The sequence below is a fragment of the Colletotrichum abscissum genome (assembly GCF_030869225.1).
Source record: "Colletotrichum abscissum strain IMI 504890 chromosome Unknown Scaffold_9.1, whole genome shotgun sequence".
NCBI classification, from domain to species: domain Eukaryota; kingdom Fungi; phylum Ascomycota; class Sordariomycetes; order Glomerellales; family Glomerellaceae; genus Colletotrichum; species Colletotrichum abscissum.
In genome coordinates this window covers 227390-253247 of record NW_026850536.1, presented here as the reverse complement: position 1 = coordinate 253247, position 25858 = coordinate 227390, and the positions used below count along the sequence as shown (strand labels likewise).

The following is a 25858-nucleotide window of genomic DNA, read 5'->3' as shown; positions in this document are numbered from 1 at the left end:
CTTCTACAATGTGCGGGCCGGGGTTCTCAGTGAAGAGCCGACCTCGGAGTCTCGGAAGCGGACTTTGGGATCGACGATGAAGACGCCGCCAAGCTTTGTGTGATTTCTGGCAGCCCAGCTTCTGGGGGAAGAAGTGTACTTGTACTCACAGACTCACCTCCTTTTTATCGTAGAAACGCGGCCATGTGGCATGATGGAGAGTTTGCGCTGATATTAGCCTAATAGCGCGTATGGCTAGCAGAAATACTGCTGAAATAGACTTTTGACACATGCTTGGTCAGGTCAACTACAGCTTTGTCGCGCTCCATAGACTCCGCGGCATCACCCATTTGAGCTCATTCAGCCTCACCAATCAGGCAATGATCTGTTTTTCGGAAATTCTTCTGGGGGAAACAAGATATCCGGGTGTGATACATGTTTGAGGATGCCCCGCTCTTTTGGTCCGTCTGGAGGGGCGCCGAACCGTGTCGGATTGTAGTTTCCGGCATTTACTCACGTCCGACCGCCGCCTCGATCGGCTTCTGGTGGGGCCCGTCCACCGTTGAGCTCCGACCAGACCTTCCGTTAGAGTGGACAGCATCACCGTTTCGTCCATAAACCCTCTGCCCAATTAAGTGTAAGAATACATCAGATGCGAAGTTTACTTTGACCCTATTGTTTCTTCGATCTAATCCGGTCTAGTTTTGATTTTAGTGGAAAGGTGTCCGGATTAGGCGTTTTCAGCCGCAAGTTTGTCTTCACCGAACTACTCCGTACACCTCCGACCTCTCGTCATGTGAAGGAGAAATTGAGTGCTAAGGGAATTTGAAGGCAATCGTACTGACTACAATCAAATTTTATTCCGCGACCCGAGGATTTATTTCCGGCCCGGGCCAAGGCCCCGCGCCGCACTCAGCCTTAACGTGCCAGAACGGCGTAGACACATTGCAGCCTGGTGTGCCTGCGTGATCAGAATCAGGCACCGCCTATCTGGATTCAGAAGTAATTTACGGGTCTTTTCGGTGTATGCAATACCGAAACAAGAATTCTAAACTCTTGACGAGGCTCCTCTTCGATGACTCGGAGCTGTAGACACTGCCCAGACGGACATTGTGTTGATGAAATGTAAGCCTTACGTTGGCAGCTGAGCAACTGTGGGCTTAAGTGGCCATGCTCACGATAACTGTCACTGGGGTCGACGGATTTCATGGCCCCCAGATTGTTCCACTTCACCATATACGCTCAGCCCAGAGGGTCAGCACCTCGACATCACGCGATTGCGATAACAAGCGTTTCCGCAATCACGCTGAGAGCTTCCGGCGTCGGTGTGAAGACCTCGATGACCGGGCGAGATGGAGCCCCCATTGGGGTCTATTGCTGCCTTCTGTAATTCTCGGAGTGCAAGATGTTTCCTATTGCGGCTTCGTTTCTAGTTGCTCGGGCGAAAGAAATGATTCACTGGCTTCGACACATTGTGCTAGAGTCTTAGATGCTTTCCAGTGTCAGCTGTATCCCTTGTCGCCCAGTCATGAAGTGATACGATCTGGTCAAACGCGGGATGAGGTTTCTGGATACTTAAGAGCGATGGAGGTGCTCGTCTGAAGTTGGAAATAGAGAGAAGAAGTATCTTCATTAGCCATATTTCAACAAACTTCAACACCATGGACACCAATTACACTACTCAGGCAGTTGTCCAATCTAAAGACAACTCAATGAATACCGCAAAAGACTTCCGGAAGTCAATCAAACGAACTTCAACTCAAGAGAGCCTTACTATCAAGAAAATCCTCAAGAGTGATGAGGCTCAGAAGCTTCATCCAGGATACCTGCGTTTAAGAAACTCATTCTGGAGCACGACTTACAACATCGGTGCCGCTACCGCTTCCTATGTAACTCAACCTTTCAGTAAACTCGGCCAGACATTGATGCTGCCAACACAGCTTGCGCGCAGCCTACTCTTCGGGACTAAGGCCGACCCATCCAGTGGGACTTTGACAATTTGCGACAATCGCACCCAGCGGCGGTACGAAATCCCAATCAACCGAAACGCAATCAAAGCACTCGAACTCCAAAAGATCATTTCCGTCCAGGCTGATGTCAACTCCGTCAGTTATTGCGGTTTGAAAATCCTGGATCCTGGGTACCTGAATACCGCCTGCGTCGAGTCGAACATTACCTATATCGATGGCGGACATGGATCTATCCATTACCGCGGCTACTCGATTGAATACCTCTTTGAGAACCACGACTATGAGGAGGTTGTCTTTCTCTTGATCTGGGGTCATCTCCCCGACGCGAATGAGAAGAATACCTTCCGGCGTAAGATCGCTGCTGGCTGCATTCCCCCTCCTCACGTTGTTGAAGTCATTGAGTCTTTTCCTCGAGATTCCTTGACGAGCACAATGGTCTTTGCTGGCATGGCCGCCTATGCTAGCCATGACGAAGGTGCCATTGCCACACTCCAGTCCGGACGACCAGCGTTCATGGGCCAGGCTGACAAGGTCGATGAAGCTCTCATCGGCTGCATCTCTGCTCTCGCCACTGTTGTCGCCCTTGTATACTGCCGCAAGCGCAATAAGACCTTCACCCCTGCCGATCCCGACGAGTCTTTCATCGCCAACATGTTGCGCATGATGGGCTTCCATGAGGACAAACACAGTAACAAGCCTAATCAGGAGATTGTCAAATGCTTCGAGAAGCTCTGGATCCTCTACGCTGACCATGAAATGACCAACTCGACCGCCGCCTTCTTACACGCTGCCTCGACCCTGACAGATCCCCTTGCGTGCTGTATCTCTGGTCTTGTGTCCGGGTATGGCCCGCTCCACGGAGGCGCCATCGAACTAGCCTACAAGGCCTTTGAGGATCTCAAGACCCCGGAAAACGTGCCGTTGCTGATAGCGGACGTCAAGGCCAAGAAGCAGCGTCTCTTCGGGTACGGCCACCGCATCTACAAGGCCGTGGACCCCCGAGCCAAGTTCATCCGCGCCATGATCGACCAGTACAAGGACAAAGTGGAGTCGAATCCTTTGCTTTCCATCGCGATGGAGATTGACCGCGTCGCCAATGCCGACAAGTACTTTACGAGCCGTAACTTGAAGGCTAATGCAGACCTTTACGGGTGTTTCCTGTACACTGCCTTTGGCTTCGAAACCGACATCATCTTGGCGATGGCAAGCTTGTCACGCATGCCTGGGGTGTTGGCGCACTGGCGTGAGGCGATGCTCGAAAAGGGTCCCATGTTATGGAGACCGCAGCAGGTCTTTACCGGTCCGCCACCTAGAGAAGGCAATTCGAACTAGTGTGGAAGACTGTCTAATTTCAGGGAGGACTGGAGGTTGCCCGGGTCATCTTCTTCTTCTAGTCTCACGCAGCGATCTTCGAGGCGACGACGAATGGGAAAGATGCCGGAGGCCTTAGGGCTGCAGGAGACATGGGCGAAGTACCCGGCGAGGATAAGACGCTTGCCCGAACCGGACAACAATGTGGTCAGATGGGGTGGGGTCTTAACTCCGGAGCTCCTCCGTGTGATGATACCAAATAAAGCAGCTTATGTAGTCACAGCCTTCTGCTTTCAAAGCGTTTCCTTCATTCATCTTATACTCATGTTGTTTATCATTTATCATAGCTCGAATCGACTCATTTAGTTGCTTAGAACATTATTGCAATCATACTTTCCAGAAGCTGCAGTTCCATACATCTTCACTACCGCAATGCCGGCTGACTTCGCGTTCGTAACTGTCGGCAGTTCGGGACGGACACAGCCCACAGACCGATCAGTAATTCGTAGTCGATGTATGATCGGTAAGAATCGACAAGAAGGCTCGCGGCGATCCAAACAAGCTGCTCGTAAAGTGCAGAGGGCAGCCGCTCAAACTGCGAGCGAGAATGCCGGGCTCCAGTCGCTTCATCATTCGGCTTCCCCTATCAAGCCTTGGCCTTGCACCGCGTATAATGAGAAGCAGCAAGCTGAAGAACATTCTCAGGCTCCGAGCACAGGAGAGGTCGCTCAAGATGATACCTCGGCTTTGATGCCTCCGGTCCCTCGTCCGCCACCCAGCGACATGTCTCTGATTCGCTTCGCAGACGAGTTGGAAAGGCCATCTCAGGAAATACTCTTCAGATGTAAGACATGCCCCTTGGATGCCGCAAATCTCACTTCATCTGACTGGGCTCAGTGGTCAACTTCAATGCTCTTAAGGGCACCTTCTATCCCATTGAGCACTGCGTCGACCTCCCTCGCAGCGCGAACTCCGAAGCACTCTCATTTTCTTGGATTCTCCAGGACAAAATCTTCCTACACAGCGCCTTATTCTACTCATCCGCCGTACATGAACATGCCCAGCGTCGTCAGCCAGGAAGAATGACACAATTTCATCTCAGACGCACAATCAGACTCCTCAACGAGGTGCTTTCTCAACCAGACTCACATCGTAACGAGGCAATCTTCCATGTCATACTCACTCTAGCCTTGATGGCAGGTCTTTGGGGTGACTTCAGCACCACAGCCGTACACCTGTCAGGCTTACGGCAGATCGTGCGCCTTCGTGGAGGACTCAAGTATCTTCGAAGTCATCCGAAGCTACATTTTAAGCTCGATCGGTAAGTGCATGTCATCTGCCAATTTGGGGTCGACTCTGACAACACAGCCTGGCTCTCTCATGGTCTCTTGGCACGGGAGGTACGCCTTATTTCTTCACCGGCCCTATCGGTTGGAACTCATGCTTTGACGCGCAGTCGGGGAACCCAACTTGCGAAGCTGGGCCCTTCTCTTGCAATGTTGTGAATGACTGGAGGCTGGCTGTTGTATGGCAAGACCTCAGACACTTGGTGAACTTGATCAACGATCACCTCGCCTGCAATTCGCTGCTTGACGGCTCGCTTTTCCAAGACTCTTTGGGATCAATCCAAACACGACTCGTACACCTGAAGAACGGAATCGATGACCGATCAGATGAATGCCTCCGACTTGGGATGTTGGCCTTTCTGTCAACCACTTTGCAAATCCCAGGCGGCAAGTTTCCTTATAAGTATCTCACTGGGAGCCTCAGAAACTTATGCGAGACTATCAACATTGAAATAATTGAAGACGACAACATCCTGTTCTGGCTTTTGATGATGTGCGCGATCTCCGTCTTTGAGGCCGAGAAGGCTTGGTTACGGCCTCTGTGGGTGAAATCAGGAGCAGAGCGCTTGTCGTGGGACAGCGCAAGATCTCGGTTGCAGGCCATCATGTGGATAGACAGATTGCAGGGAGAACTCGGCAGCAAAATTTGGGCGAAGCTTGCTTTGATAGAATGGGTGTGAAATATCCTTAATGTTGGTCTGGATCTTGTAGCACCATCATGTTGATTGCTTTGGACCATTGCTTGAAATTAGTACCTTACGTAATGGCTGAACGAAACGCAACTCGCTGTTCGGGTGTTATCTTTTCCGACGGGATTCCAGCGGAAAGGAACCTAGAAGGCACCTCGGAACCTCCTCTGGCCCCAGCTTGCATTGGACAGTAGGTAGGTAGTACGTTAGGCTGGTCAGTGCACCCAACACGCCCAACTGGTGTCGCTGAGCCGGACCGCGACCAAGACACCTCCAGCCTTCGCTCTCCGACTACCCTTCTTACCGAATTTCATCGACAATCCATAGGTCTCTTTCAACCAAGTAATGGAATTCTGGTAGTCATACGGACTTTAATAGAAAGCAGCAATTACAGCCTTCGCACAGGAGTTATCTCTAGCCTTGATCTACTTCGCTCGGCAACAGTGCGATTATCGGAATTTCTCTCCGGGGCATCTCACTCCCATACCCGCATCAGCTTCCATCCTGTACCTTACTCAAAAGAACACATAACATTCGGTTCATCCAAGCTATTCACATTAACCTTGAGGCTCGCCTTTGAACACCGGCAAGATGGCTTCAAAGGATGACAAGGCGTTCAAGTATCGCCAGGAGATCAGCCAGGTGAGTGAAGATACTGTGGATTTTGTTTCTTTTGATCTCGTCCTGCTTTGCCATTCTGGAGGAGCCACAGGCACACGGCAGCTAGCGACCTCAAAACTGGAAGTCCAGTGGAGGGAAACAAGGATTTGACACCTGCCTCCTGGAGTTGACCACAGCCCGTCTCAACACGCGAACCCTCACGCTTGGATGCTCGACTGGCCTATACGACAGCCTCTGCTCTTTCCAAATATGAGCGCCTCCTATCTTCTCGAGGTGGTACCTGCCATCCACTATACCTAGCGTATGGCTAGATATCATCTTCACCTCCATCACTGGTATCAAAAAAGCTACTTCGAAAACACTCTACTCGGCCCAAGAGAGACATCTACGCCAATGAGGAGCAGGGAGGAGCAATCGTTTGTGAGATGGAGATCTCACTTCGATCGAGATGGAGGCGGCTGCCTCGTGAGCCAACTCGTCGGATGCCTTGAAATGACTCTCGGCATCTTTGAACAATGCACCAAACCGCTGGCCGATGATAGCAGCGCCGAGTCTGAGACTATTACGAAGAAACCGAAATACCCCAGGCGCTCTAGAGCAAAGGCGGCGGTCACTGCGCGTGTCCAGCGCCAGAGCATGGAGCTGTTTCAGTCCGCCTTCGACCAAGTTCGTGGCATCGTGGTCAACTCCGGCTTTAAGTCCATCCTTGATCTCCCGTATGGAGAAGAGAAGAAGCAAAGGGTCACGCGTCCAGCGCCAAACAAGCCTGCTTTCGTTTTGCCTCAGCGTTTGAATAACCAGGGGCCGTATGGCTGGTCAGACCGTCTTACTAATGTTGCGCGCAAGATGATGTACGTCTCTGGCGAGACTGCCGAACCGTCGATTGAGACAACTAGCATGATTGAGGACATTGTGCGCCAGCAAGTTATTGAGCTGGTAAGTTGTGCAAGCGTCATACGTCTCTACATTGCTAATAACTCGCTAGCTTCGAAACTGCACTGAGCTTGCGGCTCGCCGCGGCGCCCGAGCCATCACGATTAATGACCTGATCTTCCAAATCCGCCACGATCAAGCTAAAGTTTCTCGTCTGCGTACGTTCCTCTCATGGAAAGATGTCCGGAAGAACGTCAAGGATTCCGACGACAAGGGAGGTGAAGCGGACCTGGGAGCTGGTGAAGATCCCAGCGGTGGCGTGGTCCCTGGTGGCCCGGTCGACGACGCTACCAAGAAGAACAAAAAGGCCAAGGTCGGCCTGCCCTGGGAACCGTCCTCATTCTACAGCCAGGAAGTCCCTGAGCGTGACGACGAGGAGGATGAAGAAGAGGAGGAGATGAACTTCATTACCCTTCAACGTCTTCGCAAGGCCGACGAGCGCACAAAAGCCATGACGAAGGAGGAGTATGTGACATGGTCCGAATACCGTCAAGCTTCGTTCACGTACCGCAAGGGCAAAAGATTTCGAGAGTGGGCTGGATTTGGTATTGTCACAGACAGCAAACCTTCTGACGATATCGTTGATATCTTGGGTTTCTTGACCTTCGAGATGGTCCAGACCCTGACTGAGCACGCGCTCAAGGTCAAGGAGCAAGAGGATCTATTCAAGGCACAGAGCGGCGGTGAAAATGCAGGATCAAAGAAGCGCAAGGTGGCCACCGGCCTGTTCGACCCGCCGAGCGAGGGAAGAAGTCCCATTGAGCCTCGTCACGTTCAGGAAGCCTTCAGGCGCCTTCAGCAGCGACCCAAGAAAACTCGAGCCATGCTCAACGGAACCAGGCTTCCACAGCATACCGCGCTCAATATTGTACGTTTACTCTCAATTAAGCAGAGTATTCCCGCTAATCTTCTTCTAGTTCTGAAACACTTTCCTCGATCGCATGCCGGCTGCTGGTTCCATGTCTTCTTCTTCTTTCAACGGTTGTGTCGACTTCACCCTAACTTCTCCTTTGGAACAATGCAACGATACCCACGGGTGGACAGGTGGACTTGGCGTTTTGTTTTCCCGTTATTTTGATATTTCTTGTTGGCGTTACAGGCAAGGTTTACGTCAGATGAATAGTCACCTTGATAGCTCGACGAAGACACCCATTTGATGAGTGCAGTTCTTCTGCCGCTCAGCCACTGCTCTGTGACCTGTGGCCTTGGCAAGAAATCGCGATCACATTTTCCATGAAGTGTTCACAGCGAGCAATTGGACCTAGTTTGATGAGATACAAAAGTAGCGAGGACTGGTTTATACGTCAGGTGTAAGTTACCTTACGCAGTGATTCTGGGCCTAGGTATACCTATATGGCCCTTACCACGGAGTAGATCCACCCGCTTTCGAACACCCCCTGGTCCCTCCCACTTGGGCACGAACAAGTACCCCGCAGTGAGGCGCAAGCTCCAGCCATCCCACCAACCTGTGCCGATTAGATAAGGCAGACTGACCCCTTCCGGACTTGCCCACTCTCCTGCTTCAATTCTGTTGCCTTGTGTCTTGTTACTCTAGTTAACTCTCCATATTTGAGGTGGAATCTGTCCCATTTGACTCGAGCCTTGTGGCATTTCCCTCTCTCAAATCTCAACAGAAAATTCACCAAGATGCCTCCTCAGCCATCAGTCGTTGTGAGTCGCGCATCCTTGACATGCCCCGCTGACACTTATGACGACATGGCTTTGCTAACCGCGCCATTCCCATCTCCAATAGACGAAGCTCAAGGTCCAGCTCAAGCTGGCCATCGCACGGCTACGCATGGTCCAGCAGCGCGATGACTCCATGGGCAAGACACAAAGACGCGCGATGGCGCAGCTCCTCGAGGTGGGCAAAATCGACTCTGCGCGCATTCGCGTCGAGAATATCATCCGATCCGACATCACGACCGAGCTACACGAGATACTAGAGCTGTACTGCGAACTACTGATCGCCCGCGCGGGGCTACTCGAGGGTTCAGTCTGTGATCCGGGATTGGAGGAGGCGGTCAAAAGCATCATCTACGCCGCGCCGAAGACGGAGATCAAGGAGCTGCAGGTGGTGCGAACGCTGTTGGCGGAGAAGTACGGCAAGGAGTTTGTTCTTGCGGCGATGGATAACTCAGATGGCAAGGTGTCGGACAAGGTTGTCAAGAAGCTGAGCGTCACACCGCCGCGGGAAGAGCTCGTACAAGGGTACTTGGAGGAAATTGCCAAGGCGTACAATGTGGACTGGCCGAAGCGACCTCTGGCAGACGAGCCGCCGGACCTTCTGGACGATGACGACGACGATAGCCCAAGTGGTGGGATTGGCGTGAGGATACCGGAGGGTCCGTTGGGAAACAGCTCCAAAGTGGCCAAGGAACAGGAGGAGCTGAGCAAGGCGACACCGCCGAGGACGATTGGAGGTCCCAGTAGCCCTTTGACTGTCACACCGCCGAGGATGACAACAGATAACGTCCATCCCAAAGTAACGCTCAACTCACTGGAGCTGAAGCCTAACAAAAAGATGGACGCAGCGGCGCAGAAGAAGCCAGCTGGAAAGGGGCCAGGAGGCAACGTACCCGACATTACGGAGCTGGAGAGGAGATTTCAAGCTTTGAAGCGATGAGCCTGATGCGTCTCATATTTTGGCCAAGGATCAGGTATCGGGGTTAATTTGATGCGAGAACATTTGGAGGGTATTTGAGGGCTTGTATGCTTCTTGTTCAAAGGTCTAGGCATGGCGCGGAATGAATTCATATTGCAGGCGTTCTGCATCGGCATGATCTTTATCCCTCGATAGAATGAGGTTTGTTTCGCGACGTGTTGTAAGTTCAAGTGCAGGTTCCATCATCATCGTTCCTGAGGTACGTCCGATGAATGAGTGACGGCAGTCTACCGGTTTTGATGTTGATACGGTAGGCAACCAGCAAGAGGGGATCGTGTCCCGAAATAGAGCTTCCAGTATCTACTTAAACGGTTCATGTAGGGGGGAAAGGAGCGTAGCAATTACCTCGCCAGGGTCAAGAACGAATTTGAAGGAAGGCGGTCTTGACGGTACCTAGACAGTCCATCAAATTGGAGAAGGCTCGATCCGTGTCCTTGGAGGCCTTCTTCACTGAGCATGTCTGCCTTGTCTACTAACCCCTATCCTGTCATTATCTCGTACCGGGGCCTGCTCCGAACGAGCCTTCCGTTCACAACAACTAATGGATTCAGTCATCGACCACCCCTAAGTCCACTATATTGACGATATTCTCAACACATTCCAGAGCAAAGCGGCTCCCGAATGAGCTTTTTTCCCCCAATCTCATCACGATCTTTTGCTACTCCGTTCAAAGTTCACTTCTTCCACAGCAGGCCTTGCTCTGTGCACTGCTTTCCGACCTAGTCTTTTTCCATATCCAGTCAATTTCTAGCTTCGGAAGGAGCCACGAGAATCCCAAGAGGAGCAAGGAACTTCGCAGCAACCTCACCTCTGAAAGGCCAATTTTCTATCTCGACCTTTGGCCAAGAATTTCCCAACACTTCCACAGCGGACAAAGATGACGAATCTAAAGCTCCTCATCTTTGGGATGCACCCTCGAGAGTTCTACAGCCTGAACCAGAGAGATGTCGAGTGGGAATTGACTCACCGACACTCAAAGGACATTGATGACGAGACACTTCTGGAACTTTACACGAAGTGGCTTGCCAGGCAGACTCCTTTTCTGGGCCTTACAGATCACACAGCCTCTTCCAGGGTTATTCGAGATGCCTGCGACTACCTCAGCTCTAGGAAGTACGAAAAGCATCTTGTGCTCAGCGCCTTCAACCAGCACAAAAAAGACTACCTCAGAGACCGACCTCAGGATAAGCGGACCTTCAACCTTGCCAGACGGGACATCGAAATCAACTACAAATTGCGTGGTGTCCACCATAAGGTGAAGAACTCATCTGCCACAAAAGAGGCAGCCTTGGCCGCGCGCCTGCCAGATTCACCCCTACCTGCTGGACTTTACACCCAAGCGAGCGAGCCAGTCCCCGAAGTTCGGAAATCGGGAAACATACGCCCTGACGCTGAAGATTCCCGTCCCAGTCGTCGGCGGAAGCTCGTTGACCGATCGCCTGAGACTTTGTCTTTGAACCAGCAGAAGCCTCATGCTGGCTACGTATGCAATCGCTGCGGAATGCCAGGTAGCTGACAATGAAGCCAAGAAGATTGTCGTCGGAAAACTAACGAGGGACTTGCCAATACAGGTCACTTCATTCAGCACTGCCCCTCGACCAAGCCTCTTCTTCATAAGAAGTACGTCTGCCACATCTGCGGAGAGTGTAGAGATCACCTTATCCAGGATTGTCCTCAGAAGAGGGCCAACACTTCCACTGCTTCCCTCCGACAACGGTCTCGGAACACGGCGATATCGAGCGAAGACCTGAGACAGAGCTCATCGAGAAAGCGCAGTCACTCCAGATCTTTCAGCCAAAGTTCCAGCATCAATGGACGCTATATGAATGAGGAGCGAGCCCGACTTTTGCAATCTAGCCCTGACAGCGACCAAGACGAATCACCGAATTTCCAAAAATTCAGTGTAGGTCCTCGTCAGTCTGGAAGCAACTCTCAACCACTCGGACATCGACTTCGTTCGGACTTTTATCGCCCTATCGACTTGAGCCTTGCGGACGATAGTAGCCGTCCCGAGAGACCACGCCAACGCGTTGACACTTATCGCCCCAACGACACTCGTCAATTCATCGATACGTACCGTCCTGATACTTCCAGCCGTCTTGACGATACGTTCCGCTCTGATGAGCATTCTCATCTCAATCTTGCCTATCGTCCTAAGGAATCGGAGAAAACTGGTGCCTTGGGCCTGAAAAAAGCCATAGAGCAGAGTCTAGATAGAGAACTTGACGAGGAAGAGGCGAAGCTTCGATCCCGCCTGACCAAACGGCACACTGACGGCAGACTCTCTCCTTGGGACGATATCGAAAGACCGGCGAAGAGACAGCGGCACGAACACCCCTTTGCTGGCGGTCTCCCTTGGGACGACGTTGAGATGCCTCCCAAAGAGAAACACCAATCTGCTCTCGTGGGCCGAACTATGCAGAGCCTTGGAGCTGCCAAGAAAGACTTGGACGTCGGCACAGAAACGAAGCCAGCTGGCGCATCCGAGAATATTCCCGTGGACAAAGGCGGAGCTTTAGACTCAGCCGAAGACATGGAGCCTGGAAGAGTAACTGACTCGCTGTGGAAGCAAGCAAGCATGGAGTCGGACGAATTTTTCGCGGCGTTAGGAAGAGAGCTTTTCTTCCGAGCGCAGCCAGGTGCCTTCGAGATCATGCCTATCACTCAGTCGAACGATGGAAGTATGGTCATGCAGTCCGCTTCTCCGCCGTCTGCGACTTTCCAGGAAGAAATTATCATGCCCAGAAACCTCGATTCTGATGATTACTACAATGGCAACACCGACAACGACGATGCTTCCATGGGAGATGCCCCTGACGAGATGGGTCAGGCTCCAAGCACCCCCATCGAGGTGAACCATGGCTCATCTCATGCGGAGGAGGTTATTATCCCTTTGCAAACCTTGAAGCCTCTTCATAGAGGTTCTCCGTACGATCCTCACGTCTTGGCTCTGTTCCGAAGCAGGCGGCACGAGAACGTTTACGTCAATATTGCTCGCCGACGCACCGCTATTGAGATTGATGAGGCTTGGGAGCCGGAGGAGGAACACTCGGCCACCTCGAAAATAGATGAGTAGCCTTGCATTCGATGGCTGCTCAGCTGGTTCCAGTTCGTCCCGGTCTGGCTATTATCGGCCAGATACTTCGATTCTGAACCCGGCACCAATTTGCGTACCTTTAACATTCTTATCTGTTTTTCGTCGACTTTGGAGCTGCGGATCTACCATTTGCCAAGACACCTTGGCTCATGATAAGAAGCCAGCTCTTCCACCTCTTTACCATTCGCGAGGTCAGCTTGTGTTTTCCGAGCTCGGCCGTCGGCTTTTTCTTCTTTTCTTTCCCATGCGTCTGGATTGCGTTCCATAACTTGGGCAAAAGTTTGCCTCTGAAGCCTCGCCCGAGTTATGTTTCCTCGGGACTGGGGACCAGAGGGCTTTTCTTTGGGCCTTTGGGTGGTTCCGTGGTATTTTGCATTTGGGCGTTCGGATGGATGTGCAACCAGGTCACATTTGCCGACGGGGTTATCTATCTAAGGTGCCGAAGGTGTATCTAGGATGCTCCCAAGCATCTAGTCACATCATCTCCTCCAAGATTTGCCCAGCAGGGTTCTTCAAGGACAGCTGGGTCGAGATTCGTGAGAGAGAAGATGATGCACCGTTTTCATGATTTCAGTAGGGGAGGTTGTCCCTGAAATTCCTTACATAGTATTTATTCCCACGAAATCAAAAGTTTGCCAATTGACATTGCAGCCAGTCGCGTAGGTATCGCTCTTGACGAAACTCCAGACTCCGGCCAACCCATACGCCCATATATGACAGTGTAGAAGTCCGCCAGTCTCCAAACGTGATTAAGCCTCAGACTGAGAGTAGCGTGACCCAATCCAGTCTTCTACAACACCGTACCGTGCCGGCAATTCCACCTCCCCTCCTTCCCTAACAACACCAACACACAGCCAGACTTCCCTTTATTCCAGTTTATCCAAGTGTTCTAACCTCGTCAACACGACCTGCTTGCTCGTCTCCTCGATCTCGCCGGCCAAGAACACCTCGTCGAGGATGGCGTAGACCTTGTAGAAGTTGAAGACGAGGTCGAGCTCGCAGACGTTGCCGAAGAAGGCGTCGAGGACCTCGACGAAGAAGTGGATGGCCTCGAGGAAGGCGAGCTCGTTGTCGTTTGTGTCGACGCAGGCGCAGAAGAAGAGGCCTGCGTAGCGGCGGTAGACGATCTTGTTGTTGCGGAACTCGACGAAGTTGGATTGGTATTTCTGGTCTCGGGGGGCGACGAGGCGGTGGACCTGTTTACGCGGGGGGGAAGGTTGTTAGGATATGTGTGATACGGAATGGCCGGTCTGATTGGGATTGGGCGGATGTCGTACCTCGCCCTTCATCTTGATCTTTTCATCGTCGCTGTAGGGTGCGTACCACTTCGCGAGACGGGTCTTGCCCCTGGATGGCGCGAAAGGGGGGAATATGTCAGCGAGAGACCCTTTTATTACACGTTCCGCATTGGAATTGACTGGACATACTGGCGATTCTGGATCAGGATGAATGACAGCATTTTGGCGACGTCGGCGATCTTCGCATGTCGGACTCGTGGATTACTTCAGATCCCCGCGCGCGTGCTTCAAGTTTCGAGATGTTGAAGTCGGCGGCCACGGAGCTTCGGGTGTGGGTACGTACCGGGGGTACGGGCGGGTGCTGACAGCTTTCAATCCATCAGCGGACAGTGGTTTCCCTTTCCCCTGAACGACCTAACGGGTCCGAGTGGGGACTGAGGCGTCGAGATGGGAAGGTGTGGCACGGGCAGTGTGGCACCGCGATGTGAGGACTACATCGCCCTCCTCCTCGCATTTTTGCTGCTCGAATGGCGAATTTACCACAACCTACTGTTAATAAGATAACTTATGGGGAAAGGCTAAGATGTATCAGCTTTCAAAATCTGCAGTCTACGTCATTCTGAGTCTTTGGGAAAAGACGTTATTTGGGTAAAGTACCTGTTAACCTAACAAGGTCAGTTCTGCTCAGAGCGATGTAATCCTCACACCTTGCGTAGTCCGGCAGGCAACTGAGGCCAGAAGTAAGGTTCCTTTCTACCTAGTGCAACTGACTTTACCTTGATGGAAAGCCAAACGCAGTCTCTCTACCCGACCTTGTAGATTTGAAGTGACGGAAACCTATATAAACCGCCTCTACCACGCCCATCTTTCAAATCTCTTTTTCTTTCCTTTCTTCTTCATCCGAGTGCAAGGGCAATCCGCGTATCCATGAGGATCAGTCCTAGATCGCGTTTTTGCTAGTTGAAAACTATCTTCGTAGTTTGGCTTGTCTCCTAGTTGACCTAGGTCAGCTGGGGAATCTTTGGAACCTACCCTTCTCTATTGAGGATGCTCTTTTGTTTTATTTTCATTGCTTGCGGCCCCTTTTTTGGGTCGTGGTGAAGAAGGCTTCTTGTGTGTGGTGCTGGATTGATGGCTATCTACCTTGGACGTAACGTGCGGATGGCTTGGTCGCTTGGCGTTGGGTACTTTGGAACGGTGTTTTGTGTTGCTATCGACGTCTGGTTGTGGTTTTCAGATTGATGTGTCGTTGACCTTCGTCCTCAACTGCGCTGCAAGCATGTCTCTATCTTCCCATGATACCTTATAGATAGATTTCGAGAATAAAGACTGAACTACATACCCGTAAACTGTGAGCATCTCTATTGGCGTGTCCATTCTCGCGTTGCAATTTATTCTTTATATCGATTCAAAGTGAGCTGAACTGGACATCGATACTCTTTGCCGTCCTTCTCGCCTGTCTGGTTGATGTGTTGATATCGTTCTCGGCCTGCGATCCCACCTCAGCCACTGATCCAGACACCCCTAAACAATACGGGGATAAGAGAATGCTGTCGAACGTTGGTGACCATGCTAATACCGAGGCTCTACGCAGTACTTGACACGAGTCCTTGCTAAGGTCTGATTTGCATGAAGACAGACCATCAGTATCAGAATGTCATTCGCCGAACCTTGCCCAGGTAATCAGTTTCAGGAGTGTGTTTTGAAATTATCAGTTGAAGCCATCAAACTCAGCATGCGAATGTCCAGTTGTAGATGCGAATAGGGTATCATTTCTGCTTTTCCATGGATCGTTGAACTTCTGTATCTACTAAAAGCGCTTTACGAGCTCGCTATTTGAGATAAGCCCGCACCGATTGCCTCGTTTCAACCCTTCACCCACCCAGGCACATGATCCAAATCCAAATCCTCCTCGTACTGCCTCTCCCGAATAGCCGTCCACGGCGTCGGCCACCCGGCCAACACGGGACTCTTCTTCGTGGCACCCATGACGGCGAACCTCCCCTGCGAGTGCGCAATGAAGCCGTGCATGAAGCCGAGCTGGATCAGCACCGAGACGTTCATCTCCACGTCGTCCATCTCCACGGGGGAGTTACCCCAGACCAGTCCCTCGTTGGGGCGCAGCTTCTTGGGTCCGCCAGGCGGCGGGACGAGCGTCGAGGCTGCGTCGTGGCTTACTGCTTTGAGGAAAGCGGGGGACGCTGTCGACGGCGCGAAGGAGGAGGGCGACTTGGAGGGGATGTAGCCTTCGAGGCGGTGTTGGAGGTACTGGGACGTCGCGTGGAGGTCCGCAAGGTCCATTGTTGCGGCGCGTCGGTTTGTGTTGGAGGGGTTTGCGTCGTCTTGGCCCGGAGCGTAGGTGAGGAGGAATGTTCTGCGGGAGAGGGAGCGCCAGAGTAGAGGTCTGAGGCGATGAGTGAGGACGAGGAGGAGGCCCTTATCAAAGAGATATTTCTCGTGCTGGGCCAGCGTCTGTTGGAAGAGGACAAAGTCTCCCTTGCGGATCGCTTGAATCAGTGGCTGGTAGACTGGTACGAGGGCCGATGCCTCAGGGCGAGAGAGCAGGAGCTGGGAGGGTAGACGGCCCAGCAAGAAATTGCAAGGGACGAGGTAGCTGAGGACCAGGGCGCGATGAGATGTGAGGGGTGGTGGGATCTGAAGGTAGGCCTCTTCGAGACAGAGCGCTGCGCGGAGGAAGTGACAGTTTGCGAGGTTGAAGCGGCCTAGGTAGTAGAGGAAGTTGACGCGCTGTGATGCCGGATAGAACGATAATGGTGGCGAATTTGTGGAGATATTCGTGAATATTTGTTTCGCAAGATGCGTTCTCCGACACTGTAGGCATCCATCAGTTAACGCGCTTGGAGTTTTGGGAAAGGAAATTGAAGACACACGGCGAAGAGGAGCTTTAGCACTAGGTTGGCGAACATGTAAACGCCAACCTTCTTGCCTTCCGGCTTGCTGTACCGCGCGCTAGAACGGTCCGTAAGGCAAGTGGTGAAGATCTTTTGAATGATCTCAGCCGAGGATTCGGCAATGGACTTGCGGTCGTCGGCGTCGACGTTACGGATGTTGCGCGTAAGATCCGGACGCTTTGACAACATCATTGTCAGGCGCGACAGGGACTCGCAGAGGGAAATTGCCGTCTTTAGTAGCATACCTCCATAGGTAGGGTGGGCAAAGGCGGTACTACAGGAGCTGTGTGGGTGTTAGCCGATTGCTGCTTTGATTATGCAAGGCGCGGTTGAGGACCATGAGATCTGCTTCAACAGAGCTGATGAGGAGTTCTCATCGGTGACTTACTTTACCAGCCCACTGAGCAACGTGTGCGCACCCAAAAGGTCATCATAGTCGACGTCGCGCCAGAAGACCATGTAGTCCTTCATAAAAGTCACAAAGCCGGGCCACGGTGAGCCCTGGCCCTCGGGCACGTCGTCCTCTTCGGGGAGGCATTTCTCTATCGTGCTCTCGAGCGCTGTGCTGCTTGTCCCGTTGGAGCCATGCCGTGATGAGCGGAACTGCGTCCGCAGCTCATTGGCGAGGGCGTGATATTGTTGATTTGCATTGGGCTCGACGAGGAGCCAATTCCGGAGCTCGTCGATGTTTTGAGCACGGACGAATGTGCGGATCTGGCTGAGGAATTGAATTAACAGGGACATCGTTGGCACGGAATTGAAAAGCGCCAAAAGTGATGCCTCATTCGGGGAGCGAGGCGAGGCCGCGAATCGTGAAAGAAGAGGTGAGGAATCCTTGTGGGTTGTGGTGAAGGTGGAAGTCCAAGGTGAGAGAGCTCGAGCCAGACAAGGTGAAGTGAGTAGAGGTGGATTCTTCGGTGTACGGGGAACAAGGGTATGTGCTCGGTGAGTGGAGCCGTACATGGAGCTGGTCGGTCGTCACTTTTCCTGGGTAGCTTCAACATACTTTGTCAAGAGTAACATTTACGAATGATCTGCGTCAAGTTTTCTACATGGGATATCGCATTTCCAAGAGCATCCGAGCACAGTCTGCTTTTCCATTTGAATTCCAATTTTTCACAATTTACGCCCTCTCATATAACGCGCCGAATCCGCTTTGATCATCCTGACATGGGCGGAAGGTAGCTTCTAATTCGCGCATGAAGGTAAGCATCTTGTGCATGCCACTTCCCTTTTTCACCCAGCCTAGACGCTGCCGGGAAGCCTACCCGCGACGATGGACACATGGCCAATTACACGGACTCGACACGCTGCACGACGATCGCCGTGGCCGCGCCGCCTCCGTTGCAGATGGCTGCAACACCGTATTCGCCAGGCTTCAGCTGGTGCAGCAGAGTGACGATAATTCGTGATCCGGAGCTACCCAGGGCGTGGCCAAGGGAGATCGCTCCGCCGAGAGGGTTAACCCGAGCACCCTCCAATCCGAGAATCTACCCAATGGCTGTTAGTCGCGTTTCATTGATTGACTGATTGTGGACGCTTATCATACCTTTTCGTTTGCCTTGATGACAGCGGCAAAAGCTTCGTTAAATTCCCATACGGCGACTTGGTCTTTGGTGATACCCGCTCTCTCAAGTGCGATGGGTACCGCCTTGGCTGGAGCGATGGGGAAGTCGATAGGATCAACCGCGGCGTCAGCCGAGCCGCAGATCTTTGCCAGCACTCGAGAACCGGAACCGTATTTTTGCGCAATCTCCTTGCTGCCCAAAACAAGTGCACTGGCACCGTCGTTCAACGTGGAGGAGTTGGCAGCAGTGACAGTGCCGGTGCCGTCGCGCACAAAGGCCGGTTTCAGGGTAGGCACCCTGTCGAACTTGACGTCGAGGTATCCCTCATCAGACTCAATAACTGTGTCGCCCTTCCTTCCGCGAACAGTAACAGGAGCGATCTCCTCGGCAAAGGCGTTGGCTTTCCACGCAGCCTGAGCGCGCTTGTAGGACCCGATAGCGTACTCGTCTTGCATCTCGCGAGAAATCTCGTACTTCTTAGCCGTGTTCTCGGCGCAGTTGCCCATGTGGAATTTGTCGTAGACGTCAGTCAACCCGTCCTTGATCAGGCCGTCCTCCATCTGGACATGCCCGAATGGCGGCAGGCTAGAAGCGCGGGGCACGTAATAAGGCACCCTCGTCATGTTCTCCATGCCACCAGCAACCTGCGCCTCCGACAGACCGAGCTGGATGTTTTGTGCGGCAAAAACAACGGCTTTCATGCCGGATGCGCAGACCTTGTTGATGGTGATCGCTTCCACACTAGACGGGAGACCGGCAAAGATCAGAGCCTGGCGAGCCGGCGCCTGCCCAACGGATCCTTGTAGGACATTACCCATGTACACGTCGGTGATCTTGTTGACGGGGACTTTGGACTTTTCGATTGCGGACTTGATGGCGACGGCGCCCAGCTGCGGCGCAGTTACACTCGTGAATGAGCCATTGAACTGTCGGCCGTGTTAGTTATGAAAGCTTTGCAGAAGCTTACTGAACCGTTTGTTTTTGCCTTTGCTGTCGGTGTTCTCGAGGCACTAATAATGTATGCGTCCCGAATCTCTTGCCGAAGCGCAGCTCGCGTGGAGAACTGACGGGAAGCCGCTTGCCTAGCCAATTGGCTAGGAAGCCTCGATGATTGTCTGATAAACATGGTGGAATATGTTACAAATGGTATCCGATATTTCGCAGCAAAATAGCACAAAGTGATGGCGACTTGAGACGATCTGGCAGAGAGAAAAGGGAGCAAGAAGAAAAAGATAGGAAGGTGGCTTGACAGTTTACTTCGAGAGGGATGAAGCGAGCATGTGGAAGGCGCGGGATGACAATACCCCAGGTTCTGCGGTCTTCCTCGGCTTAAGAGGGGGGTGCCTGAGAGGTACAAGGGCGGGGCCGAGCTTCTAAGTGAGGAGTGAGGTCACTTCCCAAGTTTCCCCCAGGTCCTTGGGGGAACCGATCCCCCACCCCGGACCGTGGAAGTAGGGCCAATTCCGCTCGGAAAGCTCGTCGGGCCAAAGGGGTGGAACCGGTTCCGGCTGCTGCTGCACCGATGCCACTCTTTGCCTGCATTTTGGATGTCATTTCCCCCCGGAATTTCGCGGCATACGGATGATCACCGTTATGGCAGTCCTGCAGCGCAACCATAAATATTGAACAAGCCCACCTTCAAACAAGGTCTTAGTCTGCGCAAGCGGAAGAAAAGCTATACCCCGCCAGTATGCGAGTTGATGTATTTGAGTATCTTTCTATATGCTGCCTCTTAAGGTAAGTTAGGTGCGACGCTCGCCAAATGACAAAATAGCAAGCGATATGCATGAATCCAACCCATTCAAGTGTCTGTCAGAAGCACCTCAGTTGCATAGTCCAGTTTGCGGCACAGACGGTGTCATGGAGAGACGGGAGGTTTGAGTCGTCACTTCCGCAGGCGTTTGGTACCTATCTTATTAGAGGCTCTTGAGTGTCATTCTGTTATCGGGTGATTCGCGCTTAAAATCGCCCAATATGATTGGACCAAAATGTAAGACCCACTCATTGGCCCAAGCGGAAGGCGGTGGTGAAGGCGAGTGCTTCCCGCGCCATTCTTTTGGACTCTCGCCCGTGATCCATACGACCATTCTACAACTTTCTCCATCACACATCGTAAGTGACGGAGATCTCCAGAATTTTCAGCATTCTCGATATCCAGCGAGGATATACGCGCCGATTCCCCACGCTTTGAACCGACCGCCCGGTTCTCGTCCGTCCCTCCTCGGCGGCAGTTGCGATCCTCTGACCCCTCAGTCTTGGTAATCAGTCACCGACCGCCACCATGTCTACCGCCGCCCGCCGTCGCTTGATGCGCGACTTCAAAGTAAGCTACGATGCTCAGAATGCCATTATCTTTTGTTTGATCCTAACGCAATGAGTAGCGTATGCAGACCGATCCTCCCGCTGGCGTTTCTGCCTCGCCCGTCCCCGACAACGTCATGACCTGGTATGCTCGACCAAACCCCGAGTTTCCCGAATGTGCCAACGGCGACTGACAAGGCATGCTTTAGGAACGCCGTGATTATTGGTCCCGCCGATACTCCATTCGAAGACGGTACCTTCAGACTCGTTATGCAGTTCGAGGAGCAGTACCCCAACAAGCCACCTGCGGTCAAGTTCATCAGCCAGATGTTCCACCCGAACGTCTACGCTACTGGAGAGCTTTGCTTGGATATCCTGCAGAACCGCTGGAGTCCCACGTATGATGTCGCGGCTGTGTTGACGAGCATTCAGAGGTGAGAGATGTCCTGCTCGAGAGATCTCGGGTGCCACTCTACAAGCTCCGGAGCTAATGTTTGGCTAACTCGGATCATTAGTTTGCTTAACGACCCAAACACGGGCTCCCCGGCGAACGTTGAAGCGTCGAACCTCTACAAGGACAACCGGAAGGAGTACACGAAGCGGGTTCGTGAGACTGTCGAGAAGAGCTGGGACGATTAAATCGACATGATTATCACGACACATACACACGACAGTTATGAACAAGAATGTCCGCGCCTTACTTCAGCAGGGTATGGCTCGTGTAGGAATAAGCTGCTGGGCTGTGAGGGGATGCTAGAGGGCCGAACGAGGGGCAGATTGACATGAGCTACACCCAGGGCTGACCAGACAGATGTCTTGATCTTCTTCGCATTAAGCAACTGGGGTACCCGATGAGGTGGGAGTGGGGGGATTTGGCGTTTCGGCTCGTGCTGTCCTCTCTAAGTGGCTTTTGGGGCGACCCCATGTTGCGATAGGCGTTTCGTGGACGTGCTTTGCTTTTCCTATCCGTTGAGTCACCCGTCGTCGGTGACGTTAGGTTCGTCTTCATCTGGCTTTACAGGGGAGTTCGTGGGAAGTGCATTTGGGACCTCATGAGTAGCGAAATACCAAATCTGTTGAACAACATGCGGCCCGTAGTTGTTTATTATGAATTCACAGGCGAAAGCGGAGCAGTCCACCATAACAAGACTCGCCCAAAAGGCCAATCCCCAACTCTCAGTCCACTTGGTCAACCGTGCAAAGTGCAAACTCTCGTCAGCAAATCTCTGTCGCGTGCTCGGCCGGACGTTCCTCTAATTAGTGTGCAATGCGCCGGGCCATCTGTAGTACCAACATGCCTGCCCGTCATGGTCAGTGTGCAAGTGCAGCCAGTCCCGTTGGGCACTGCATGGGCGATGCGTGCTGCTGTATCCGTCCATTCCAGCAGTAGAACAGGGGACTTTACCCATCTGGGACGGGGACCCCTCGGCTGTGCTTTGGGAAAGACGACGAGGTGGGGATGAAACGACCAGCGTGAAATGACCATGGCAGGATGGGATTGGTTTGTTTTTGGGCCTGAATACCTTACCTCACCTTAGCAGTGACTTGTGACTTTCCATGGGAACTGAAGGAACTGTGGGAAGGTACCCGTGGACCTTACTCCCCCCCCTCTGCACCTGCATTCTGTGCTTTGTCTTGCTGCCATCAAATAATTCTACGCGATTTCTAGCGCGTCCCGTCATTTGCATCTCAACCCCCCAAGAGCCCCCCCAAAACCCGTTTCCCAAACAATACAACCCACATCTCCCTCCTCTCTCGCTTTCTGACCGACTGCCTTTCTGGCTGCTACTGCTGCTGGTTTGTGCTGTCGCTGTTCCTTTCTCCTTGCATCATCGCCCTGCAACACCTGCGATATGTCATTCTAGCAGCTTTTCCACATCCGCACACCGTCATTTCATCCCACCCGCCTTGTTTGTGTGTGTCCTTTCAACACAACCCCCCGTTGCCGAGCTGCGGCCGCCGAGTGCCTCGCAACCACAAACCCCCTATCTCGCAGCATCTTGTCCCGATCGCAACCTCACGACCCCGGCTTCGACCTCGCTTGGTCTGAAAACCCATCACTATGTCTGGCGCAAACAACAGTATCAAGGTCGTCGCCCGATTCCGTCCACAGAACAAAGTGGAACTGGCGTCGGGCGGCCAGCCCATTGTCTCCTTCAGCAGCGAGGAAACATGTACTCTCGACGTAAGTGCCTCTCTATTCGGTGCTTGATATCGCGCGTGCGGGCACTCAGTTGACAAATATAATTCTCTAGTCCAAGGAGGCCCAAGGCTCCTTCACCTTCGACCGTGTCTTCGACATGGAGTGTAAGCAGTCCGATATTTTCGACTTTTCCATCCGATCGACCGTCGATGATATTCTCAATGGTTACAACGGAACCGTCTTTGCCTATGGTCAGACGGGTGCCGGAAAGTCCTACACCATGATGGGTTCCAGCATCGACGACGAGGAGGGGCGAGGTATCATCCCCCGTATCGTCGAACAAATCTTCGCCAGTATCATGTCTAGTCCCAGCACTATCGAGTACACGGTTCGAGTCAGTTATATGGAAATCTACATGGAGAGGATTCGCGATTTGCTTGCGCCTCAAAACGACAACCTTCCCGTCCACGAAGAAAAGAATCGCGGTGTCTACGTCAAGGGCCTTCTCGAGGTCTATGTCTCCAGCGTCCAGGAAGTCTACGAGGTTATGAGAAGAGGTGGAAACGCCCGAGCCGTTTCTGCAACCAACATGAACCAGGAATCTTCCCGCTCTCATTCCATCTTCGTCGTCACCATTACCCAAAAGAATGTCGAGACCGGATCGGCAAAGAGTGGTCAGCTTTTCCTGGTCGATTTGGCCGGTAGCGAAAAGGTTGGAAAGACCGGCGCCAGTGGTCAGACGCTGGAGGAAGCAAAGAAGATCAACAAGAGTTTGAGTGCTCTCGGAATGGTCATCAACGCCTTGACCGACGGCAGATCATCCCACGTCCCCTACCGCGATTCCAAGTTGACCCGTATCCTCCAAGAATCTCTGGGAGGTAACAGTCGGACAACACTCATCATTAATTGCTCTCCCAGTAGTTACAACGACGCTGAAACCCTTGGCACCCTCCGATTCGGTACTCGTGCAAAGGCAATCAAGAACAAGGCCAAGATCAACGCCGAGCTCAGTCCCTCCGAACTCAAGGCACTGCTCGGCAAGGCCAGAGGCCAAATTTCGACTTTCGAAACGTATCTCTCAAATTTGGAAGGCGAAGTTCAGCTCTGGCGTGCCGGAGAGGCTGTTCCTAAGGACAGATGGGTGGCCCCCTTGTCCGCAGATGGCGTAGCTGGGACTAAAGCCGAAGCAAAGGCGCCTCGTCCTTCAACGCCATCCCGCCTCCTACCCGACAGCAGATCCGAGACCCCAGCCATCTCCGAGCGGTCAGGAACACCAAGCTTACCACTCGACAAGGATGAGCGCGACGAGTTCCTGCGCCGGGAGAACGAGCTCCAGGACCAGATTGCCGAGAAGGAGTCTCAGTACAACGCAGCAGAAAAGACTCTTCGGGAGACCAAGGAGGAGCTTGCCTACCTCAAGGAGCACGATGCGAAGACTGGGAAGGAAAATGAGAAGCTGAACGGGGAGGTGAACGAGGTCAAGATGCAGATTGAGCGACTTACCTTTGAGGGCAAGGAGGCGCAGATCACCATGGATGCGCTCAAGGAGCAAAATGCCGAGCTGACTGCGGAGCTGGACGAGGTCAAGCAGCAGCTTCTGGACGTGAAGATGAGCGCCAAGGAAACAAGTGCCGTCCTCGATGAGAAGGAGAAGAAGAAGGCTGAGAAGATGGCCAAGATGATGGCTGGCTTCGACCTCGGGGCCGATGTGTTCAGCGACAACGAGAAGGCCATCTCGGAGGCTATTTCCCAACTGGAGGCCCTTCACGAGGTCAGCTCCACTGGCGAGGTTGTCAACCCAGATGAGCTTCAGGCTCTGAAGTCACGCTTCGTCGAGATCCAAGGAATCGTTAGACAAGCTGAGCTGTCTGTCTACAGTGCTTCCTCGAGCGAAGCAGATGCCCGTCGCAGAGCCGAGCTCGAAGACCGCCTCTCGGCTCTTCAGCAGGAGTACGAGGAGCTCTTGACCCGCAACCTTGGGGAGAACGATGTCGAGGAGATCAAGGCTCGCCTGGAGAGTGCCTACTCCAACAAGCAGACCACGTCCATGGAGCTTGTTGATGAGCTCAAGGCCGAGATTGCCCAGAAGGCTGCCGAGAACTCCAAGATGAAGACTCTTATCGAGGATCTTCAACAGAGAGTCAAGGCTGGTACCGCCGCGCCCATGGCGAACGGCAAGTCGATTCAGCAACAGATTGCCGAGTTCGACATTATGAAGAAGAGCCTTATGCGCGATCTTCAAAACCGTTGCGAACGTGTGGTTGAGCTCGAAATCTCGCTTGACGAGACAAGAGAGCAGTATAACAACGTGCTCCGCTCATCCAACAACCGGGCCCAACAGAAAAAGATGGCCTTCCTGGAGAGGAACCTTGAGCAGCTTACTCAGGTTCAGCGCCAGCTCGTCGAGCAGAACTCGGCACTGAAGAAGGAGGTGGCCATTGCTGAGCGTAAACTCATCGCTCGTAACGAGCGCATCCAGAGCTTGGAGAGCCTGCTACAGGATAGCCAGGAGAAGATGGCTTCTGCGAACCACAAGTACGACCCCCTTGCGATCCATTTTTCCGTCTACCCTTCAATCTCTCAATCTATGTTGTCCATTTCTGCTTTGCGCCGTACCATTGCTAACGATTCGTACCCTATAGGTTTGAGGTTCAGCTTGCTGCTGTGAAGGAGAGGCTAGAGGCAGCCAAGGCTGGCAGCACTCGCGGCCTGAACTCTCCCTCGCTGGGCGGCTTCAGCTTCTCTGGTGCTGGCAGCCGCATCGCCAAACCCCTCCGTGGCGGTGGTGCTGATAACCAGGGACCTTCCATCCCTGTCATCAACAGCATCCAGCAGAACGAGGGCAGTGCCGGCAAGCGAAGCAGTTGGTTCTTCTCTCAGAAGTCTTAAGTTGCATACCGCATGCCCTGTTATACCCTTGATCCTTGGGGCACCCTGACGTCGAGAGACCGTACAGGGAGATACGCCCTCACCCTTCGAATAGACACACGACAACGTACAAGTTAGATTACAGCTTGGTGCGGACTAGACCACTATACCCCCGCTGTGTTGATCCTGGCGGCGGCAAGACCCCCTTGCTCTTCAC

The 25858-nt window shown here is 52.8% G+C and overlaps 10 protein-coding genes across 10 annotated transcripts; 7 read left to right on the top strand and 3 right to left on the bottom strand.

Moving 5' to 3' along the window:
* Positions 1 to 1640: 1640 nt before the first annotated feature.
* CABS01_04588 (citrate synthase) lies at positions 1641 to 3281 on the top strand (the record flags this gene model as incomplete). The annotated part of the gene is made up of 1 exon (XM_060537959.1): positions 1641 to 3281. The coding sequence occupies one exon, from the start codon at positions 1641 to 1643 to the stop codon at positions 3279 to 3281; it is 1641 nt and encodes a 546-aa protein (XP_060389621.1).
* A 131-nt stretch (positions 3282 to 3412) lies between these two features.
* CABS01_04587 (uncharacterized protein) lies at positions 3413 to 5286 on the top strand (the record flags this gene model as incomplete). The annotated part of the gene is made up of 4 exons (XM_060537958.1): positions 3413 to 3467; positions 3661 to 4104; positions 4158 to 4581; positions 4629 to 5286. The coding sequence occupies 4 exons, from the start codon at positions 3413 to 3415 to the stop codon at positions 5284 to 5286; spliced, it is 1581 nt and encodes a 526-aa protein (XP_060389620.1).
* Positions 5287 to 5886: 600 nt separating this feature from the next.
* CABS01_04586 (spt3) lies at positions 5887 to 7927 on the top strand (the record flags this gene model as incomplete). The annotated part of the gene is made up of 3 exons (XM_060537957.1): positions 5887 to 5937; positions 6217 to 6852; positions 6920 to 7927. The coding sequence occupies 3 exons, from the start codon at positions 5887 to 5889 to the stop codon at positions 7925 to 7927; spliced, it is 1695 nt and encodes a 564-aa protein (XP_060389619.1).
* A 569-nt stretch (positions 7928 to 8496) lies between these two features.
* CABS01_04585 (uncharacterized protein) lies at positions 8497 to 9475 on the top strand (the record flags this gene model as incomplete). The annotated part of the gene is made up of 2 exons (XM_060537956.1): positions 8497 to 8520; positions 8603 to 9475. The coding sequence occupies 2 exons, from the start codon at positions 8497 to 8499 to the stop codon at positions 9473 to 9475; spliced, it is 897 nt and encodes a 298-aa protein (XP_060389618.1).
* A 916-nt stretch (positions 9476 to 10391) lies between these two features.
* On the top strand, positions 10392 to 12590 carry CABS01_04584 (uncharacterized protein; the record flags this gene model as incomplete). The annotated part of the gene is made up of 2 exons (XM_060537955.1): positions 10392 to 11022; positions 11086 to 12590. The coding sequence occupies 2 exons, from the start codon at positions 10392 to 10394 to the stop codon at positions 12588 to 12590; spliced, it is 2136 nt and encodes a 711-aa protein (XP_060389617.1).
* Positions 12591 to 13477: 887 nt separating this feature from the next.
* On the bottom strand, positions 13478 to 14070 carry CABS01_04583 (AP-2 complex subunit sigma; the record flags this gene model as incomplete). Its single annotated transcript, XM_060537954.1, has 3 exons — positions 13478 to 13807; positions 13889 to 13958; positions 14039 to 14070. The coding sequence occupies 3 exons, from the start codon at positions 14068 to 14070 to the stop codon at positions 13478 to 13480; spliced, it is 432 nt and encodes a 143-aa protein (XP_060389616.1).
* A 1645-nt stretch (positions 14071 to 15715) lies between these two features.
* On the bottom strand, positions 15716 to 17724 carry CABS01_04582 (PCI domain-containing protein; the record flags this gene model as incomplete). The annotated part of the gene is made up of 3 exons (XM_060537953.1): positions 15716 to 16681; positions 16741 to 17044; positions 17150 to 17724. 3 exons carry the CDS (start codon positions 17722 to 17724, stop codon positions 15716 to 15718), a joined length of 1845 nt encoding a protein of 614 aa, XP_060389615.1.
* A 329-nt stretch (positions 17725 to 18053) lies between these two features.
* CABS01_04581 (acetyl-CoA acetyltransferase) lies at positions 18054 to 19455 on the bottom strand (the record flags this gene model as incomplete). Its single annotated transcript, XM_060537952.1, has 3 exons — positions 18054 to 18251; positions 18311 to 19255; positions 19297 to 19455. 3 exons carry the CDS (start codon positions 19453 to 19455, stop codon positions 18054 to 18056), a joined length of 1302 nt encoding a protein of 433 aa, XP_060389614.1.
* An 848-nt stretch (positions 19456 to 20303) lies between these two features.
* On the top strand, positions 20304 to 21269 carry CABS01_04580 (ubiquitin-conjugating enzyme; the record flags this gene model as incomplete). The annotated part of the gene is made up of 5 exons (XM_060537951.1): positions 20304 to 20441; positions 20596 to 20652; positions 20711 to 20775; positions 20840 to 21064; positions 21146 to 21269. 5 exons carry the CDS (start codon positions 20304 to 20306, stop codon positions 21267 to 21269), a joined length of 609 nt encoding a protein of 202 aa, XP_060389613.1.
* Positions 21270 to 22692: 1423 nt separating this feature from the next.
* Positions 22693 to 25662, top strand: CABS01_04579 (kinesin heavy chain; the record flags this gene model as incomplete). The annotated part of the gene is made up of 3 exons (XM_060537950.1): positions 22693 to 22815; positions 22886 to 25308; positions 25416 to 25662. The coding sequence occupies 3 exons, from the start codon at positions 22693 to 22695 to the stop codon at positions 25660 to 25662; spliced, it is 2793 nt and encodes a 930-aa protein (XP_060389612.1).
* Positions 25663 to 25858: the final 196 nt, after the last annotated feature.